General features: G+C 38.4%; 1 protein-coding gene across 1 annotated transcript in view; it reads right to left on the bottom strand.

The window, feature by feature from the left end:
* Positions 1-22,364, bottom strand: part of htt (huntingtin) — a 688,215-nt gene that overhangs the window by 65,619 nt on the left and 600,232 nt on the right. The window contains exon 53 of the mRNA XM_090385445.1: positions 19,666-19,733. Coding sequence (XP_090241571.1) covers positions 19,666-19,733 — 68 coding nt within the window. The remainder of the gene's footprint in view (positions 1-19,665; positions 19,734-22,364) is intronic.

The raw sequence follows: 22,364 nt of genomic DNA, 5'->3' as shown, positions 1-22,364 counted from the left end.
GCCCTTTTGCCGATCTCATCAGGCAAGTTACCCATCTTTGCACACTTTCAAGAAGCTTGATGTCTTTCTTTAGGTGCGGTCTCCATACTTGAACACAGTATTCCAAGTGTGGTCTAACAAAAGCCTTATATAATGGGATTATCACGTTCCTATCTCTACTTGCAAAAGTTTGATAGATCATCGATAGGACACCATGGGCCTTCCTTGGAACTTGTTTACAAAGCTCAGAGAATTTCATGTCTGACCATATCGTAACACCCAAGTCCCTTTCCTCCAGTACTGGGTTTAGTTGAACTCCACCAAGTGAATAAGTTATTTTGGGATTACTGTTTCCCAGGTGTAATACCCTACACTTTGTTGGATTAAAGCATAGCTGCCATTTTTCTGACCATTCCTGAAGTCTCTCTAGGTCTCTCTGAAGAAGCTCAGCTTGACAGTGATCATTAATTACTCTACCAATTTTAACATCATCTGCAAATTTAGACATCACACCCTCTATTCCTTCATCGATGTCGTTTATGAAAATTAAAAACAACAGTGATCCTAATACTGATCCTTGGGGAACCCCACTTCTTACATCAACCCAATCTGAGGAATAGACATTTATCACAACCCTCTGCCTCCTGCCCTGAAGCCATCCTGCTATCCATCTAAGGATTTTCCCAGTGATTCTAACCTGTTCCAGCTTATAAAGCAACTGCTCAAAAGCTTTGAGTCACTGAGTCAAAAGCTTTGCTGAAATCTAAATAAACAATGTCGAAATTATTCCCTAAATCCAGCTCATGAGTGACCCTTTCAAAATAGCGAACCAGATTTGTTAAACATGATTTTCCCTTTACAAAACCATGCTGAGTATCCTTGAGAATTTCAATTCGATCCAAATGATCCTGAATTCCACCCTTGATCATTGCCTCCATGATTTTCCCTACCACTGAAGTCAGACTGACAGGTCGATAATTTCCCACTTCACACTTAGAGCCACCCTTATGTATGGGACTTTTCCACTCCAAGGGAATCTCCCCAGAGTCTAGTGATGCTTGCATAATTAGACTCAATGATTCAATGCACTCACTTGCCGCCTCCCTTAAGATTATAGGGTATATTCCATCAACTCCAGGAGCCTTACTGGCCTGTAGGCTCGAAACTGTTTTCATTAAATAATCTTGCGAAATTTCAAAATCATTAATTACATATTTTTCAACTTCGCTCCCACAATTTCCCATTGCCACAAAAGGATTTCCATTTGTAAATATCGATGCAAAATAACTGTTGAGTTCATCTGCAATGGCAGCTGGTGTATTTAATACTATCCCCTTTCCCTTATGTAAAGGTCCGATCTGGTTTGTTCTGCTCTTCTTGGCATTTATATATGTGAAGAATTACTTATCACCCCTCTTTGCTCTGTTTGCTAGTGATTTCTCATAAACTGTCTTAGCCTCTCGAACCTTTTCTGTGGCTCTATTACACATCATCTTGTAGCTGTTATAGGCTTCAGTACTTTTTATTGCTCTGTAACCTTTCCATGCCACCTTTTTCTGCTCAAGTAATGTGGCAACTTCACTATTCATCCAACTTGAAACTCTCCTCATGGAGTATTTTTTTTAATGGTAAATACACATTCAAGGCATCTGTGATTAATGTTTTAAAAGCATACTACAGTTCAAATGTATTCATTCTTTGTGCGATATCTACCCAGTTAATAGAGGCCATGTAGCACCTTAAGGCATCGTAATTTCCTTTTCTGAAATTAAAACCCATTCCTTTACCTTTTACTGCTGCTACCTCTCTTATCATCATCCACCGTAGAACTCCGTGATCAATTCCTGCTACTGGTTTCTCTACTGTAAGCCCTGTTATGTCATCTGATTCATGGGTGATGATGAGGTCTAGGATATTCTTTTCTCTAGTACTTTAAGATCTGCAGATTTACTTAACAAGTACAGGTCAATGTGGGAAAACAATCATGAGTTAAGGTTAAAATTGAAAGTGTCTGCAATTATGCTCAGACATGATAGGAGAGAGTATATGATGAGAGCCTTTAGCATTAGTAGAGGCATATGATGCAAGAAAGCAAGCTTATGCAGCATCAGCCAAAAAAAAAAAAAAAAAAAAAAACTTACACTTCATCCCCTCCGTTCGTTCGAAATACCTGTCCAGCTGACTTAATTTTATTTAGGCTATCAAATTCCACAACGAGGGATGGAAGTCTGTTCCACCAACCAAATACCGGCTGGCTAAAAGCAAATTTCCGCACATCTATCCTACATCTGTCTTTCCTCAATTTGAATTTATGCCCTCTCAGGTGATTATTCTGAGCAAGAGGCAGAATCCCATCAGCATTGAGCATGCTCAAACCATTCAAGACTTTATACACCTCTATTAGATCACCTCGCCAGTACATCCTTCTTGAAATGAGGCCTGCAGACCTGTATACAGTACTCAAGATGTGGCCTGACCATTGCCTTATACAAGGGAATAATCACCTTATCCCTGCTAGAAAAATTCCTGTATATCATTATACAGATATTCTGCACTGCTCAGAGGACTTCATATCTGCCTGCACAATTACTCCCAGGTCCTTTTCATTCTCTATCACTGTCAGTGTAGTACCACGGAGTTGATACGTTGCTCTGGGGTTGCTGTTTCCCAAATGTAGTACAGTCTGTCCTCGTATAGCACGATAGTTGTGTTCCTAGAAACCCTCATGCGATGCAAAATCGTGCAATATAAACAACAGGCCCTATGGGAAAAGTGGGGTTAGATGCCGACCACCCAAGATTGAACACACATTTGGAACCAAAAAGATTACCAAACACAATAAATAATCGGGCAATTTTAATCGTTATAAAATACGTATTTTATAACGAATAAAATACGTAATAAAAATATAATATATATTTTTATTATAATATAATAAATAATAAAAAATAAATATTTTTATTATATTATAATAAAGTATTTTTAGTATTTTTTAATACTAAAAAAGTATTTTTTAAGAATAAAATACGTATTTTATTCGTAAAAAATTTATTATATTAAATAAAATAGTCGTAATAAAATACTTACGTATTTTATAATACGTAAGTATAAATTATAATACGTATGTCGTAATAAAATACTTACGTATTTTATTACGACTATTACGTAATAAAATATTGCTAATGCTTTTGCTTCTATCGTAAGCAAACTTGTTTTTTGTTTGATTTTCTATCCAAACAGATGACAGCCATTCCATCTCTTCCAATTCTTTGTGACTTAATCTAATGGATTTTAATTACACTTTGAGTTGTTCCTGCTATGAAAGTTGTTTTTGTTTTCTCTCCATTCTTTGTAATTCTCGGCGTTCCCTCATTTAGGTCTGTAGCATGTGCAATAAGCATGGTCTTTCATTTCGCTCAAAGCGTTTCACAATTTCATATTTTTTTTCTCTATCGACAGAGGCGGACTGGCCATAAGTCTTACCTGGGAAATCCAGGTGGGCCGGAGGACGGTGTGATTTTGGCCATAAACCATCGTACGAGGCCACTATAAATTTTCCCGGGTAAGAATTTTTGATCCAGTCTGCCTCTGTTTATCGATATTGCTTTTTTTTTTCTCTCTCTCTCTGAATCTGCAGTGTCTTCGCCAGGACGCTTCCTTTTCACACCTTTTAAGTATTTTACTCATTTTTAGGGAATAAAGCACAATTACAAAACGAGGAGGCACGCTAAATAAACATAAACAAAGCTGCGCGCGTATAGCAACTGAATAAACAACATCGTAAAGGCCGAGATACACTAATAACACCTCACATTTTACTAAAGCACATTTCTGGGGGTTACTACCATAAAACAATAAAAACAATTTCCAGTTTCGTTTCTTCTAGTGAAATCTGTTATAAACCGATAGTAAACTCCATCTAATTGCATTTGCAATTATATCGATAGCTGGAATTGTGTTGGTTTTTACGTTATTATGGTGAAATGTGTTTCCCCTTCACTGATATAAAACACATAAATACATTTTCAGAATCTTCTTCATTCCTATTGTGTTGCGTTCGGTTGGGGTGATTCCGCGTTCGACTGCCATTTCTTGTAAACACAAAGGCGAATCGTGCATAAGCGAATTCGGTTCGTGTTATATAAGATAACGTTCCTCTATTTATAAATCGTGTATGATCGAATTCGTGTAATGTAAACACGTGTTATACGAGGACCGACTGTACTTCACATTTGCCAATGTTAAACTTCATTTGCCACCTCTCAGCCCATCTGCTCAACCTTTCCAGATCCTGTTGCAGCAGCATAGAGTCAGTAGTGTCCTTAACAACCCTACCAACCTTTGTATCATCTGTAAACTTGGACATTAAGCTTGATATACCATCATCAATATTATTTATAAATACAGAAAACAATAATGGACCCAACACTGAACCCTGAGGGACTCCACTAATAACATTAGTCCACAATGAGCAGTGTCCATTGATTACCACTCTCTGTCTTCTCCCCCCTCAACCACCCCTTTATCCATAGCAGCAATTTGCCTCCAATGCCACACTGCTCCAATTTGTGCATTGTCAATCAATTTGGCCCTGGAGAGATTGTGAGGCTCACGGGGTAGAATTTTTTTTCAGCCTGGTCTGTGCTTATTGACAGGAGAGTGCTTCTACAGGGATGGGGTACACTTAAATAGAAAGGGTGCAAGAATATTTGCTGAAGCTATCAAGGCAGTATTAGGTTGATCAGAAAACTGCTAGATTGCGGCAGAGGGAATCACAAATTTAAAGATTAACGGTAGCCACAGGCAGAGGTGAAAGTTATTCTTGCACTGCTTCTATTGTAATGAGCAGCAGCAGCCTAGAGAGGAAGTTGCTGAGTACTTCAAGAGCTGCTGATAGTCGTCATGGAACAAGTAAATACATGGGCTGTGTTAGGGTAACTAAGAGTAAGAAAAAGTGCATGTATACTTGCATTAGCATTAGTAGAGGCATTTGATGCAAGAAAGCAAGCTTATGCAGCATCAGCCAAAAAAAAAAAAAACCCACTTCCACTTCACCCCTCTGTTCATTCAAAATACCTGTCCAGCTGAGCCTTAAACTTATTTAGGCTATCAACCTCCACCACAAGGGATGGAAGTCTGTTCCACCAACCAACCACCCGCTGGCTAAAGGCAAATTTCCGCACGTCTGTCCTACATCTGTCTTTCTTCAATTTGAATTTATGCCCTCTCAGGTGATTATTCTGAGCTAGAGGAAGAATCCCATCAGCATTGAGCATGCTCAAACCATTCAAGGCTTTATACACCTCTATCAGATCACCTCGCTGGTGCCTAGTCTCCAGACACTGTAATTTGCAAAACTTAAGCCTTTCTTCGTAAGAGCACCCCTTTGTTCCATTCACTAATCTTGCCCTTCTCTGTACTCGTTCCAGCAGCTCTACATCCTTCTTGAAATGAGGCCTCCAGACCTGTATACAGTACTCTAGGTGTGGCCTGACCATTGCCTTATACAAGGGAATAATCAAATCCTTATCCCTGCTGGAAAAATTCCTGTATATCATTGACAATACTCGATGAGCTACTCTTGCAGCCTGTCTGCACTGTCAGAGAACTTCATATCTGCCTGCACAACCACCCCCAAGTCCCTTTCATTCTCTACCACTGTCAGTGTAGTACCACAGAGTTGATACGTTGCTCTGGGGTTGCTGTTTCCCATGTGTAGTACTTTACATTTGTCAATGTTAAACTTCATTTGCCACCTCTCAGCCCATCTGCTCAACCTTTCCAGATCCTGTTGCAGCAGCATAGTGTCAGTAGTGTCCTTGACAACCCTGCCTACCTTTGTATCGTCTGCAAACTTCAACATTAAGCTTGATATACCATCATCAATATCATTTATAAATACAGAAAACAATAATGGACCCAACACTGAGCCCCGAGGGACTCCACTAATAACATTAGTCCACGATGAGCAGTGTCCATTGATTACCACTCTCTATCTTCTCCCCCTCAACCACCCCTTTATCCATAGCAGCAATTTGCCTCCAATGTCACACTGCTCCAATTTGTGTAGCAGTCTTCCATGTGCAACAGTATCAAAAGCCTTTCTAAGATCCAAGTATATAATATCAAAGGTATTCCCTGCATCCAGTTCTTTTGTGACTGCATCATAGTATCCAATCAAATTGGTCAGGCAAGACTTCCCTTTAACAAAACCATGCTGTGTCCGAGCTATAACTGAAGTCTTGTCTAAATGATCCTGCAGTGCTTCTTTAACCAGTGCCTCCATTAATTTTCCTGGAACAGAAGTTAAGCTCACAGGTCTATAATTACTTGTGTCAGCCTTTGATCCTCCTTTGTGAATTGGGGTCACATTTGCACATTTCCAGTCTATAGGTACCTCCCCTGAGTCCAAGGAAGCACTCATAATTATGGCTAAGGGTTTGCTTACTTCCTTTGCTGCCTCCTTTAATATAACTGGATAGATCCCAACCACCCCGGGTGCCTTTCTTGTGTTTATCTTCAACAATTTCTCCTCCACTTTACTCCCAGTTATTTTAAGATTCTGTAGCTTACTGCTAGAGTTGAATACACCTCTGGCATTCCCCTCGCTGAATAACTCCTCATGTGTGAATGTCGATGCAAAATATTCATTTAGTTTGTTAGCTACCTGAGCAGGATCATCAACAGTTGACCCATCAATATCAAGTGGACCAATCTGATTCATCCCCTTCCTTCTAGAGTTTACATAAGTAAAGAACTCTTTGCATCCCTTGCCAAGGATTTCTCGTAATCTGCCTTCGCCTGCCTAACCTCCTTTGTAACTTGGTTGCATATCAACTTGTATCTATCATAGGCTTCTGTGTCATGTGTTAATTTGTAAGTATCCCATGCATTTTTCTTCTCTGCCATGCTCCTTAGTTCATCTGACATCCACTTAGGCCTAAACCTTGAACAATATTTCTTAGTTGGTATGTAAAGCCTAGTAGCTTCCAAGATAAGTTCTTTGAATGCTTCCCATTTTGAATTTGCTGTTGGTAACATCATCAGTTGGTCCCACTGTATAGAATTTAAATACTGTCTCAGTCCATCGTAGTCGCCTTTACGGAAGCAATAACCCTTCCCTTTACCCCTAATGGTAGTTACCTCTTTCAGTAAATCCCACTTCAGCACACTGTGATCACTGCCACCTAGTGGTTCATTTATCTGCAGATTCGTAATGCATGAAGAATCACTGCTGATAATCAAATCAAGAGTATTACTCCCTCTAGTTGCCTCCCGAACATGCTGATGTAGAAAACAATCACCCAATAAATCCACAAAAGCCCTGCTAGTGTGCGAGTGACCAGCCCCCAAATTCCAGTCAATATCTGGGAAATTAAAATCTCCCATAATAAGATTCTCTGATTTACTGCCCCACTCTATTTCCCTGTACAGTTTCTTATTATACTGATCAGAGTCATTAGGCCTATAGCACACTCCTACTCTCAATTTTGATCTCCCAATGCTTATGTCACACCAAACTGACTCAACACTGCACTGTCCAGCGATGTCGACTGGCTTCACTTCCTTGGTTTTTATGTGTTTCTTAACTAATAGCATAACCCCTCCCCCCTTCCTATCCTGTCTATCCTTTCTGTAGACGTTGTACTCCCCAAATTCCAGTTCTGCATCCCTTATATCTGTGTGGCACAACGTCTCTGATATCCCAACAATATCTGCCTTTGATGTTTTGAGCAATACCTCAAATTCATCAAATTTGTTTACTAAACTCCTAGCATTGGTGTATATGCAAGTATACCTGCACCTGTTTCTATTCTTAGCTACCCTAACACAACCCATGTGTTTACTTGTACCGCAATGGCTCCCAGCAGTCTCTGAAATATCATGCATCTTGTTTTTCAGGCTTCTGCTCATTCTAATAGAAGCAGTGCAAGAATCTCTTTCACCTCTGCCAGTGGCTACTGTCAATCTATTGGTCTTTGTCTCCCCCCAAACTAGCAGTTTTCCGACCCACCTAACACTGCCTAGATAGCATCAGCAAATATTCTTGCACTCTTTCTATTTAAGTGTATCCCATCCCTGTAGAAGCATCAACACTAATGCTAGAAGTAGAGTAAATAAAATTGATGAATTTGAAGAACTGATCAAGACATCAAAGGCAGATATTGTTGGAATATCAGAGACATGGTGTCACACAGACATAAGTAGTGTAGAATTGGAATTTGGGGAGTACAATGTGTACAGAAAGGACAGACAGGGTAGAAAGGGGAAAGGGTTATGCTGTTAGTTAAGAAACACATAAAATCTGAGGAAGTGCATCCAGTTGACACAGGTGGACAGTGCAATGTGAGTCTGTTTGGTGTGATGTGAGCACTGGGAAAGGGGAAATGAGAGTAGGTTATAGGTCTAATGACTCTGACAAGTACAATGAACAGTTGTGCAGAGAAATAGAATGGGTCAGTAAATCAGGGGGATTTTCACTTTCCAGACACTGACTGGAACTTGTGGGTTGGTTACTCGCATGCTAGCAAGACTTTTGTGGATTTATTAGAGGATTGTTTTCTACAGCAGTCTACCTTGATCTGATTATCAGCAGTAATTATTCATGCATTAAGAATTTGCAGATAAAGGAACCACTGAATGACAGTTATCACAGTGTAATGATGTGGGATTTAGTTAAAGATGTAACTACCATTAAGGGTAAAGGGAAGGGGTTTTGTTTTCGTAAAGGTGACTACAGTGGTCTCAGACAGTTTTTAAATTCTTTACACTGGGACCAACTGATGATGTTACCAAAGTGAATTCTAAATGGGAAGCCTTCAGGGACTTAATCTTGAAGGCTGCTAGGCTTTTCAAACCAACTAAGAATACTGTTCAAGGTTCAGGCCTAAATGGATGTGATGAATTAATGAGGCCCTTGGCAGAGAAGAAAAATGCATGGGATGCATATAAATTAGCAGCCAACACAGAATCCTATGGCAGATTATGAGAAATCTTTGGCAAAGGATGCAAAGAAAAATCGCAAAAAGTTCTTTACTTATGTAAGCTTTAGAAGGAACGTGAGGAAAAAGATTGTTCCAATTAACATAGATGGTTCGACTATTGATGATCCTGCTCAAGCAGCTGATAAACTGAATGAGTATTTTGCATCATCTACATTCACACATGAGGAGTTATTCAAGGAGGGGAATGCCAGAAGTTTATTAAACTCTAACAAGCAGCTAAGTGATTTTGTAATAACTGAGAGCAAAGTGGAGATGAAATTGTTGAAGTTAAACCTAAAAAAACACCTGGGGCAGATGGAATCTATCCAGTAATAATGAAGGAGGCAGCAAGGAAATAAGCAAACCCTTAGCCATAATTATGAGAGCATCCTTAGAGTCAGGGGAGGTCCCCATGGACTGAAGATGTGCAAATGTATTGTCAATTCACAAAGGGTGACACAAATAATTATAGACCTGCTAGTTTAACTTCTGTTCAGGGAAAATAATGGAGTCACTGGTTTAAAGAGGTGATACAGGATCACCTAGACAAGACATAGTGATAGTGATAGCTCAGACACAGCATGGGTTTGTTAAGGGTCACAAAGGAACTGGATGCAAAAAATAATTTTGATATCACATACTTGGATTCCAGGAAAGCTTTTGATATTGTTGCACACGGAAACCCACCGTACAAATTGGAGCGGTATGGCATTAAGGGCAAATTACTGCAATCAATAAAGGAATGGTTGAGTGGGAGACACCAGAGAGTGGTAATAAACGGACACTGCTCTATGTGGACTAATGTTATTAGTGGAATCCCCCAGGGTCAATGCCGGGCCCATTGTTGTTTTGTGTATTTATCAATAACATCGATGAAGGTATATCAGGCTTAATGTCCAAGTTTGCAGATGATACAAAGGTTGGCAGGATTGTTAATGACAGTAAAGACAGTATACTAGGGCAATAGGATCTAGAAAAGTTAGGCAGATGGGCTGACAAGTGGCAACTGAAGTTTAACATTGACAAATGCAAAGTACTCCATATGGGTAGCAGTAACCCAAGACAAACGTACCAACTATGTGGTACTACACTCAGGGAGGTGGAAAATGAAAAAGATCTGGGAGTAATTGAAGTTCTCTGAGCAGTGCAGATGGGTTGCCAGAGCATGGAGTTCAGTCAATGATATAAAGGTAGTTCTCGACTTTACGAGTTAATTTGTTCCCAGCGCTCACTCGTAAAGCGGGAATTTATTTCTCGTAGACATAACGTTAAAAATAGGGGTTATGTTATCAACAATGAAATTAGTTTACTAATTAGTTTATGTTTAAACAATGATTGATTTATCCAAAGAAATTAAAATGTAGCCTGTAAAACCAAGGAAATTATAATAATAGAGAAATTATTTATGACTTACAAATGTTAAAGAATGTTTATTCTTCATCATCATCATCATCGCCTAAATGCCCACTCAATCACTCATTATTGGCCCGGCACTTGTTGGTTTGTTGCACAAGGAGTAGTCTTCTTTAGAAATGCTTCAAGAGGCATTTATTTCCAAGATAACTCTTTTCTTTATAAATTTTAATAGCATGCATAAGCATTTGAATGCACAAATTGCAACTAACACAATTTGCATGGAGTAACAAGTTTAAGAAGCTTAAAAAAAAAAAGAATGAAGAGAAGATTCTGAAAATTTATTTATGTTTTTTATACGATTGAAGATTTCAGTAAAGGACAAACACATTTCACCATAATAACATAAAACCCACACAATTCCAGCTATTGGTATTTTCACAAATGCAATAAAATCGAGTTTACTACCCGTTTATAGTTGCTTGCAGTAACAGAAAAGCCCAATAAACCGGAAAGTGCAAATTGTTTTTATTGTTTTATGGTTGTAACTTCTAGAAATATTCTTTAGAAAAATATCACAAAGCCATTCAAAATTGGTTCTTATAACATATGCTAGCGATGAACAATGTGTTATTGGGTCCACATTACGATATTTTTGCAATACGATGGTAACGAATTAATATCGTAAAGAAAGGTACACCGTATTTTATAACTACACGCGTGGTTTGAAATGCAGTATTTATGAATCTTTAACATTCATTTTTTGCAATTAATGTTCATATTTTCGATTTTGTTGATACTTGGAAAAAAAAAAAAAATCGTAAAGCAAAAACTGCCTGTATAGGAATTTTACTAGCAGAGACAAGGTGGTGATTATCCCTTTGTATAAGGCAATGTTCAGGCCACACCTTGAGTACTGTATACAGGTCTGGAGACCTCATTTTAGGAAGGATGTAGAGTTTCTAGAACGAGTACAGGGAAGGGCAACAAGATTGCTGAGAGGAAAAAGGGGTGCGCTTATGAAGAAAGGCTTAAGTTCTGCAAGTTGCAGCATCTGGAGACTAGGCACGTTTACCTTTAGCCAGCAGGTAATTCATTGCTGGAACAGACTTCCATCTGTTGTTGTTGTGGAAGTTGTCAGCTTAAATAAATTTAAGGCTGAACTAGATAAACATTTGGAGTGACCGGATGGGTGAAATTGGATTTTTTTTTTTTTTTTTTTTTTTTGGCTGTTGCCGTATAAGCTTGCTTTCATGCATCATATGCCTCAACTAATGCTAAGGCTTTCAAAAAAGTTAGTGTTTTCGAGCATGAATAACGTTATGTAGCAGTTTTTCCAGGTCCTAATAATTTTTGTGCAATAACTGTAGTATTTTTTTAAAAGGACAACATACACCAATGAGCCAAAACATTATGACCAGAAAGTTGTTATAAAGATTGAAGCTACTGTAGGTGAACTATGGTGTGTGCACATGTTGGGACCCAGTATAAAAACACCTGATACTGAGCTCCATTAATCAGTGTTACTCTTGTTTTTCGGACGGGAAAGGCAGTGGACTTAAGGGAGTTTGACATAGGCCAAATTGTAATGGCTAGATGACTGGGTCAGGGTATATCTGAAATGGCATGGCTGGTGGGATGCTCAATGTCAGCTTGCTCAATGTCCAACCACAACTAAACTGTCTATGCCAGTGCTTCACAATGCCATAGGATGGGGCTTCATCATTATATACAGCAGTCATCTCCTTGTGGATTTCCCTTTCAAGAACAGATATTGGATTACAGCTCTGGCTTCAACTTTGTCGATGAAGCTACACACAAAATATCACGACTGCGATATATGGAAATAGGAGAGGGTGATTCTTTATTGAACCACCCTCATACCATCAAGGCTAAAGGGAAGGGCTTTTGCTTTCATAAAGGTGACTAGAGGGGTCTCAAACAGTTTTTAAATTCTGTACAGTGGGATCAATTGATGATTTTACCAACGTTGAATTCTAAATGGGAAGCCTTCAGGGACTTAATTTTGGAGGCTACTACGCTTTTCATTTCAACTAAGAAATACTGCTCAAGCTTCAGGCCTAAATGGATGTCAGATGAACTGATGAGGCTCGTGGCAGAGAAGAAAAATGTATGGAATGCATGTAAAGTATCAGGTGACACAGAAGCCTATGCCAGATATAAACTAGTCTGCAATCAAGTCACAAAGGAGGTTAGCCAGGTGAAGGCAAATTACGAGAAATCGTTGGCAAAGGATGCAAAGAAAAACAGCAAAGAGTTCTTTATTTATGTAAACTCTAGAAGGAAAGGGATGAAACAGATTGGACTACTTAACACAGATGGGTTGACTATTGATGCTAAGGTTGATTATGCTAAGGTAGCTGATAAACTGGATGAGTATTTTGTAAACTCTAGAAGGAAAGGGATGAAACAGATTGGACTACTTAACATAGATGGGTTGACTATTGATGATTATGCTAAGGTAGCTGATAAACTGGATGAGTATTTTGCATCTACATTCACACATGAGGAGTTATTCAATGAGGGGAGTGCCAGAAGTTTATCAAACTCTAACAGGGAGCCAAGTGATTTTGTAATAACTGAGAGCAAAGTGGATGAGAAATTGTTCAAGTTAAACATAAAAAAGGCACTGGGGTGGACGAGATCTATCCAGTTATATTAAAGGAAGCAGCAAAGGAAGTAAGCAAACCCTTAGCCATAATTACGAGAGCTTCTTTGGACTCAGGGGAGGTCCCCATGGAATGGAGGTGTGCAAAGGTATCACTAATTCGTAAAGGGGGAAAAGGTGACATAAGTAACTATAGACCTGTTAGTTTAACTTGTGTTCCGTGGAAAATAATGGAATAACCAGTTAAAGAATTGCAGGATCATCTAGAAAAGACTGCAGTAATAGTTAAGACACAACATGGGTTTGTTAAAGGGAGGTCTTGTCTGACCAATTTGATTGGATACTATGATGTGGTCACAAAGAATGCCAAAAATAATTTGGCATTCAGTTCCTTTATAATTTTGATTTCATATACAGTCGGTCTTCGTATAACACGTGTTTACATTACACGAATTCGATCATACACGATTTATAAACAGGGGAACGTTATCTTATATAACACGAACCGAATTCGCTTATGCACGATTCGCCTTTGTGTTTACAAGAAATGGCAGTCGAACGCGGAATCACCCCAACTGAACGCAACACGATGGGAATGAAGAAGATTCTGAAAATGTATTTATGTGTTTTATATCAGTGAAGGGGAAACACATTTCACCATAATAACGTAAAAACCAACACAATTCCAGCTATCCATATAATCGCAAATGCAATTAGATCGAGTTTACTACCAGTTTATAACAGATTCCACTAGCAGAAACGCAACTGGAAATTGTTTTTATTGTTTTATGGTAGTAACCCCCAGAAATGTGCTTTAGTAAAATGTGAGGTGTTAATAGTGTATCTCGGCTTTACGGTGTTGTTTATTCAGTTGCTACACGCGCGCAGCTTTGTTTATGTATATATTAAGCGTGCCTCCTCGTTTTGTAATTGTGCTTTATTCCCTAAAAATGAGTAAAATACTTAAAAGGTGTGAAAAGGAAGCGTCCTGGCGAAGACACTGCAGATTCAGAGAGAGAAAAAAAAAAAGAAGCAATATCGATAAAAAGAGGCGGACTGGATCAAAAATTCTTACCCGGGAAAATTTATAGTGGCCTCATACTACGGTTTATGGCCAAAATCACACCAGCCTCCATAGTCTTCTGGCCTCCGGCCCACCAGGATTTCTCCGATAAGGCTTATGGCCAGTCTGCCTCTGTCGATAGAGAAAAAATGAAATTGTGAAACGCTTTGAGCGAAATAAAAGACCATGTGATATTGCACGTGCTACAGACCTAAATGAGGCAACGCCGAGAATTACAAAGAATGCGGAGAAAATAAAACAACTTTCATAGCTGGAACAACTCAAAGTGTAATTAAAATCCATTAGATTAAGACACAAGAATTGGAAGAGATGGAACGGCTGTCATCTGTTTGGATAGAAAATCAAACAAAAAACAAGTTTGCTTACGATAGAAGCAAAAGCATTATCAATATTTTATTACGTAATAGTCGTAATAAAATACGTAAACATTTTATTACGACTTACGTATTATAATTTATATTTACGTATTATAAAATACGTATTTTATTACGACTATTTTATTTAATATAATAAATTTTTTACGAATAAAATACGCATTTTATTTGTAAAAAATACTTTTTTAGTTTTAAAAAATACTTAAAATACTTTATAATATAATAAAAATATATTATAATATTATTTTTTATTACGTATTTTAATCGTTATAAAATACATAAGTATTTTATAACGATTAAAATTACCCGATTATTTATTGTGTTTGGTAATCTTTTGGTTCCAAATGTGTGTTCAATCTTGGGTGGTCGGCACCCAACCCCACTTTTCCCATAGGGCCTGTTGTTTATATTGCACGAGGGTTTCCAGGAACACAACTATCGTGCTATACGAGGACAGACTGTACTTGGATTTCAGGAAAGCTTTTGATACTGTTGCACATGTAAGACTGCTGTAGAAATTGGAGAGGTATGGCATTAAGAATAAGGTGCTAAAATGGATAAAGGGATGGTTGAGTGGGAGATGGCAGAGAATGGTAATCAGTGGATTACCATTCTCTGCCGTATTGTTAAGGAACAATACGGCAGAGAATAGTATTGTTAAGGAACAAAACTAGAAATTTTTGAATATAATAGAAGAGACCTCGGGTGTCAGGTATACTCATATTGATAAGAATATTGTAGCCATGAGCTGAACTGATTTATTTAAAAATAAAATAATACACAATTTATTTAAACATAAAAGACATTTTTTGGCTAGAGCCTTAGACTACGAAGGAGTTTACTGACATATGGGTTAGAGTAATCGCATCATTTTTATACATAGTAAACTACCAAGTAAGGTAGATGAATTGGCACTGTTTTAATGGCTTGGTGCCTCCATAGCCAGATGGGCAGGAGCAGCAGTGCGTAGCACATGCTTCTTGATTAGACCGGGGTTCGAGCCTGTGAGCCACCAAATACGGAGGATGCGGAAAGGTCAGGGAATGACCACCGCATACCCCTGGAGCAATATGGCCTTAGTTGCTAATGCTCCTAAAAACCAAATAACAACAACAACAACCGTTTTAATTATATCTCATATGAATACCTTGATGCGATTGCACTAACCCATGTGTCAGTAAACTCTTTCATAGTCTAAGGCTCTAACCAAATGTCTTTTAGTCTAAACTATTGCACGCCATCAGGCATCTCTCATATTGTGGAGGTAACTTCGTAACTGGGTTGTCACCATTGATACACCAGGGTGCCTGTCCATCCACTGAAGAGAGGCCAAAAAGTCTTGAAACAGTGTTGTCTGTGTGGTAGGATCCGATGAGAATAAGTAATAATAGTCTCCACTGGTGAAGCGTTACTTATTCGAGATAGTGCAATATCATGGCAACTCGTTGTGAAGGCATTAATAATATGAGATATAATTAAAACTATGCTAATTCACCTACCTTGGTAGTTTACCAAATAAAAAATGATGCAATTGCACTAACCCATATGATATGTCAGTTCATTTAAATATTTATTTATTTAAATAAACAATTTATTTAAAAATAAAATATATAGCCATTAAAATAACTACAAAAGATAAAAACTATTACAACAATAAAAGACATTGAAAGTAAATAAAATCAAATAAAATGTGCAGTATAACAATTAAAGTGATAAGAATATAATACATGTAAAAAGAGCCAATAAGAGATAAAATTAACATATAAGCAGCTTTCGAGGGACCTCATTTTCAACTTAGACTAAAGCATGACAACAGCCTTTCTTAAAGCACAGAAGCTACACTGAATACACAACACTATGTGCATTGAGCCTGGTGGATGAAAGAAAAGAAAGAGGGAAGGAAAAACCGGACTAATGTAACTTAACATTCATCAGACTTTGGGCGCAATACCTGCTATCTCTCATCACTATGTAAAATAACGGCCTCCATAATAGATGTATGCAGGCCCTAGAATTACGATTAATAATAGGACCCGCAATGGCTACAAGAAGGGCCTCTAACCATGAGAGGTGGTGTGCATTATGAACCACATCCAATATTTCAATGTTCATCCGGGAGTCAAGATTACAGTACTGCTCAACTCAATAATGCTCCATGACAGCAGAGCTACTAAAATGGGCCTGGTGAATCAAAATAATTTTTTGCATCCAGCTGCTTTGTGACCACATCATAGTATCCAATTAAATTGGTCAGACAAGACTTCCCCTTAACAAACCCATGCTGTGTCTGAATTATTGCTGCAGTCTTGTCTAGATGATCCTGCAATGCTTCTTTAACCAGTGACTCCATTATTTTCTTTGGAACATAAGTCAAACTAATAGGTCTGTAATTATTCGTGTCACCATTTGATCCCTCTTTGTGAATTGGAGATACATTTGCTCATCTCCAGTCCGTGGGGACTTCCCCTGAGTCCAAGTATGCTCTCATAATTATGGCTAAGGGTTTGCTTACTTCCTTTGCCACCTCCTTTAATATAACTGGATAGATCCCGTCCACCCCACGTGCCTTTCTTATGTTTAACTTCAAACATTTCTCCTCCACTTTGCTCTTAGTTATTACAAAATCATTTAACTCCCTGTTAGAGTTTGATAAACACCTGGCCCTCTCCTCCTTGAATAACTCCTCATGTGTGCATGTAGATGCAAAATACTCATTTAGTTTGACAGCTATCTGAAAATGATCATCTACAGCCAAACCACTGATATCAAGTGGACCAATGTGATTCATCCCGTCCTTTTATAGTTTATATAAGTAAAAAAATCGTTGCTGTTTTTCTTTGCACCCTTTGCCAAAGATTTCTCATAATCTGCCTTCAATTGACTAACCTCCTTTGTGAATTGATTATAGACTAGCTTATATCTACCATAGGCTTGTGTCACCTGATAATTTATATGCATCCCTATCCATTTTTCTTTTCTGCCACGAGTCTCATCAGTTCATCTGACATCCATGTGGGCCTAAACCTAGAACAGTATTTCTTAGTTGGAACAAAAAGCCTAGTAGCTTTTTTCCTTGAATGCTTCCCATTTAGAAACTGCTGTCCTAGCTGTTGCTTCCTTTTACCCCATGATCGTAGTTACATCTTTAAGTAAATTCCACATCAGTACACTGTTATCACTGCCACCTAGTGGTTTCTTTATCTGCAAATCCTTAATGCACTGCTGATAATCAGATCAAGAGTGTTACTCCCCCTGGTTGCCTCTCTAACATGCTATTGTAGAAAACACAGCCCATGCATTTACTTGTTTCATGACCCCCAGCAGTTCCTGAAATCCCAAGCAACTTGTTTTACGGGCAACTGCCCATTCCAATAGAAGTAGTGCAAGAATCATTTTCACCTCCGCCTGTGGTTATTGTTAATCTATTAGTCAGTGAATCCTCCCAAGCTAGCAGTTTTCCGACCCACCTAACATCAGCAAATATTCTTGCACCCTTTCTATTTAAGTGTAACCCATCCCTGTGGAAGCAATCTCTCCTGTTAACAAGCACAGACCATGCTTAAAAAAATTCTACCCCATGAGCTCTGCACAATCTGTCCAGGGCCGAATTGATTGATAAGGCTCTCATAATGTACTCCCTCCTTAATCCAATGTTGAATTTTTTCAACATTGACCTGTACTTAGTAGTAATAGCAGCAGCAATCGTCATATGTGATGCAAGAAAGCAAGCGTATGAGCTTATGTAGCATCAGCCAAAAAAATTCACACAACCATTCCCTCTAAATGCTTGTCCAGTTCCTCCTTAAATTTATTTAACCTATCAACTTCCACAACGACAGATGGAAGTTTGTTCCAGCAATTAACCACCCGCTGACTAAAGGCAAATTTCCACACATCTATTCTACAGCTGTTTTTCCTCAATTTGAATTTATACCCCCTTAGGTTGGTAATATGAACAAGTGGAAGAATCCTGTCAGAATTGAGCATGCTCAACCCATTCAAGGCCCTATACTGGAGACTATTCACCTGAAAGTGAGGTGCCTAGAGATCACTTTCACTGATCTCTAGATCACTGAAATAAGATCACTTTCAGGTGCCTAGTCTCCAGCCGCTGCAATTTGCAGAACTTAATCCTCTCTTGGTAAGAGGATCCCTTTATTCCCCTCACCAATCTTGTTGCCCATCTCTTGGTAAGAGGATCCCTTTATTCCCCTCACCAATCTTGTTGCCCATCTCTGTACACACTGAAGCATCTTACTTATGAAGTAAATCCGAAGAGCTACACTTAATGCCAATGTGCACAACACACGACGTTGTAGCACCTTTTGTGCCCTTAAAAGATGATATCTGCTCTACAAAGTCATCAAATTTTGCACGGGGCAGACATACCCTGGTCCTATTCCGCCTATTCTTTTTTTTTTTGCACAATATATTTCCCATTTCCATGACAACTGAGTTACCGAGGATAACTAGCTCCTGTGGGTCCAGTGCATTCTGCTCTGAAGATTGCTGCTGTGTTGCCTGTGCAGAAGAGTGAGCTGCAGCATTGAGTTGGGCAGCTGTGAGCGTGATGGGTTCCCCATTTTAATTCTCATAGACGCTAATTCCCAAACTCTCATAGACACTGAGTTGGCACCTAATTTCTTCACATTCTCTGCACTTAGCACACAAAGACATCCTCCATGGCTAGATCATGTTCTGTTTTAGATAAGTCTGCGAACATGTCACATTTGTTTATACTGTGATGCATTGTAGAATTGCCCCCTTTGGTTCTCCCCTGAACCACAGCACTTTTGCTACTTTGTGCACGCTGCTTTGCTGCTCTAGTCTTGGGCATGATTTCTGTTTAAATACAATTTAATTAACAAAATTAATAAGATTTCTAAATTTAAGTGATAACTTGCCAATACTATACTTATATCTGTTAGCTTCCTCATACAGTAGCACTGTATGAGGAAGCTAACAGATTCCTCATACAGTGCTACGTATTACGCTATCTAGTTTTACATTATACCTCACGCTATCAAGTTCGAGATATACATTCACATGGAAAAGAATTAAGAAGTACTAAATGCCATTTCCAGAGTTGGAATGTACGGATTTGTTTAAAGTAAAATTTAATTTGAAATACTATATGCAGATCTTTCAAGGCACCTATATAATACAATAAACAGAATACAAAATAATATTAACTTAGTCCTTTATACTTATATACCACTATTCTATGCTCATATGCACAAAGACGGAAGAAATTTTACTTACCTATATACATGCATGATAACATTGTTCCAGTAGCAGCAAGAGCCCAAAATGGATTTCCATGTCGTATCCTGAAAACCAAATGATACCAAATTTTCATAGAAAATTTGAGATGAAACTTTTTAATTTAAAACTTCTACAAAAGAAACAGTTACATCTGTTGAAAGGTTAATCCAGTGTTTATCAAGCTGCAACTTCTAGTATTTAATTTCTCATAATTCTTACCACAAATGATTTTCACTTAAATTAAACACAATGCAAACCAGTTCTAATACTCTGAAACAACAGGCAGTTATAATCTAAACAGAGAATATATCATGTGATAAAAAAAAAATTATTCATGTGAGGCAAGTGGAAATTAGTAAGGATAAAGAAACATATTTTAAGGTTAATACTTAGCCTATCAAAAATGTAATTTGGATAAAACAAAAACAGTACATGCAATCAAAGGAAAAAGAAAATACAGGTGTGCAAAGATATAGGAAAAATGTATTAGTTCAGTAATGCATCAGTTCATGAAGCAAGTTAAGCATGATGCTCTGCTTTAACCCCTCCTCCCTTACCATCTGCTGAGTGGTGCATGTTCCTTCTGATAGCATGAGCTGCTAGTTCTTCACTTTATAAGCAGGCACTGATGTTGTTGTTCCTATTTACTACTTACATCAAGGCAACCAAAGCACCATGAGATGAGACATTAGTATTTTATGTCTGTAATTTGCACATATCAGTTTGTCTATTTTGTGGAATGAAACACTATTCAACTCTTCCTCAAGGCAAAGTAACTTGGCTAAAGTGTGAAAATAGCCCTCCTCTTAGCCCATCTGCTCAAATACAAAGTTCCACATGCATTAATAGGATTCAAACAGCGATAATAACCACTGAACTAGATGCAAGTAATGGAAATAACGTGGTATGCACCTGTTCCGGAAGGACTGATGATTAGGATTGACTGACAATACACAAATAAGTTCATATAGTCACTGATAAGGAACCAATTATAATTTTTTCCATCTGATGTCTAGTTACCTTCCACGAATGAACTCCTCTTTCCACTGTCAGGAAATGGACAGGAATAAACTGAATGTGGTAGGTTCATGAGACTAGATGGACAGGGAGAGGAAGCCAGGATTTATATTCTGGAGGAAAAGAGAGAAGAAATGGTGTTGAAGTAGTGTTGAATAAAGAAGTAAGAGAATGTGTGGAATACTGACAGGATGATGATGATGGTGAAAATAAAGGCAAAACCTAGTGGGGTGGTAGAGCATATAGGCTAAAATCAGGTTATGATGAAAAGCAGGGGTGTCAAACGTGTGGGCTATCAGATCACACAAACAGTTCCCACGGGACTAGGTTAACAATGTGCACAACACATCAGCATCATTACTAAAAGAAATATATTAAATATTTTTACATATTTCCCTCATGCAAAAATATGTATTTCATGACCATCGACATTTAAGTTATGAATTTTGTATTAGTGTATTTCTTTTTTCATGTGCCACTATTTATCATTATTTTCATATAGATTTAACACTGTTAACCTGTGAAAGCTGGCAAAACTCAGAGGGGGGGGGATGCACAACAATTGTCTTAGGGCTACGTGTGGCCCACCAGTCTGACATGCCCGATGAAGAGAAAATAGATGAAAATTTATGAGAGTAGAAGGAATAATTAAGAAAAGGAATTGTCATCTGGTAGAAATAGGGGACTGGAATGCAGTGGTGGTAAGAGAAAGAAGGGTTGGTAACTGTATGGGAAATTATGGATTAGGAATGAGAGTGGGGAGAAACTGCTTGAATTTGGGAGGTGGTGGTAGTAGTAGTAGTAGAAGTAGTGGTGGCATGTGATGCAAGAAAGCAAGTGTATGAGCTTATGCAGCATCAGCCAAAAAAAAAAAAAATTACACCATTCCCTCCAAATGCCTGTCCAGTTCCTCCTTAAATTTATTTAACCTATCAACTTCCACAACGACAGATGGAAGTTTGTTCCAGCAATTAACCACCCGCTGGGTAAAGGCAAATTTCCGTCCATCTATTCTACATCTGTCTTTTCTTAATTTGAATTTATGGTCCCTTAGGTTCGTAATCTGAACACGTGGAAGGATCCCATCAGAATTCAGTGTGCTCAACCCATTCAAGGCCTTACACAACTGCAATTTGCAGAACTTAAGCCTCTCTTGGTAAGAGAATTCCTTCATTCCCCCTCACCAATTTTGTTGCTCTTCTCTGTACATGCTCAAGCAAATCTGCATCCTTCCTAAAATGAGGCCTCCAGACCTGTACGCAGTACTCAAGGTGCGACCTGACCATTGCCTTATACAGAGGGACAATCACCTCCTTCTCCCTGCTAGCAAAATTCCTATATATCATTGACAAAACCCCCATGACCTGCCCTGGCAGCCTGTATGCATTGCTCAGAAAACTTCATATCTGACTGCACAATTACTCCCAGTTCTTTTTAATTTTCTACCATCTTAAGTGTAGTACCACACAGTTGGTACGTTTCTCTCGGATTACTTCTACCCATATGCAAAATCTGAAGGTTAAACATCAGTTGCCACTTCTTAGCCCATCTGCCCAAATTATCTAGATCCTGGTGCAGTAGCACACTGCCATTACTGTCACTAACAACCCTGCCAACTTTTGTATCATCTGCAAACTTCGACACTAAGCCTGATATACCTTCATCAATATCATTGATAA

This window comes from Mastigoproctus giganteus, chromosome 11 (genome assembly GCF_048544385.1).
Source record: "Mastigoproctus giganteus isolate SK-2022 chromosome 11, ASM4854438v1, whole genome shotgun sequence".
Taxonomy (NCBI): domain Eukaryota; kingdom Metazoa; phylum Arthropoda; class Arachnida; order Uropygi; family Thelyphonidae; genus Mastigoproctus; species Mastigoproctus giganteus.
This window is presented reverse-complemented; position numbering and strand designations above follow the sequence as displayed.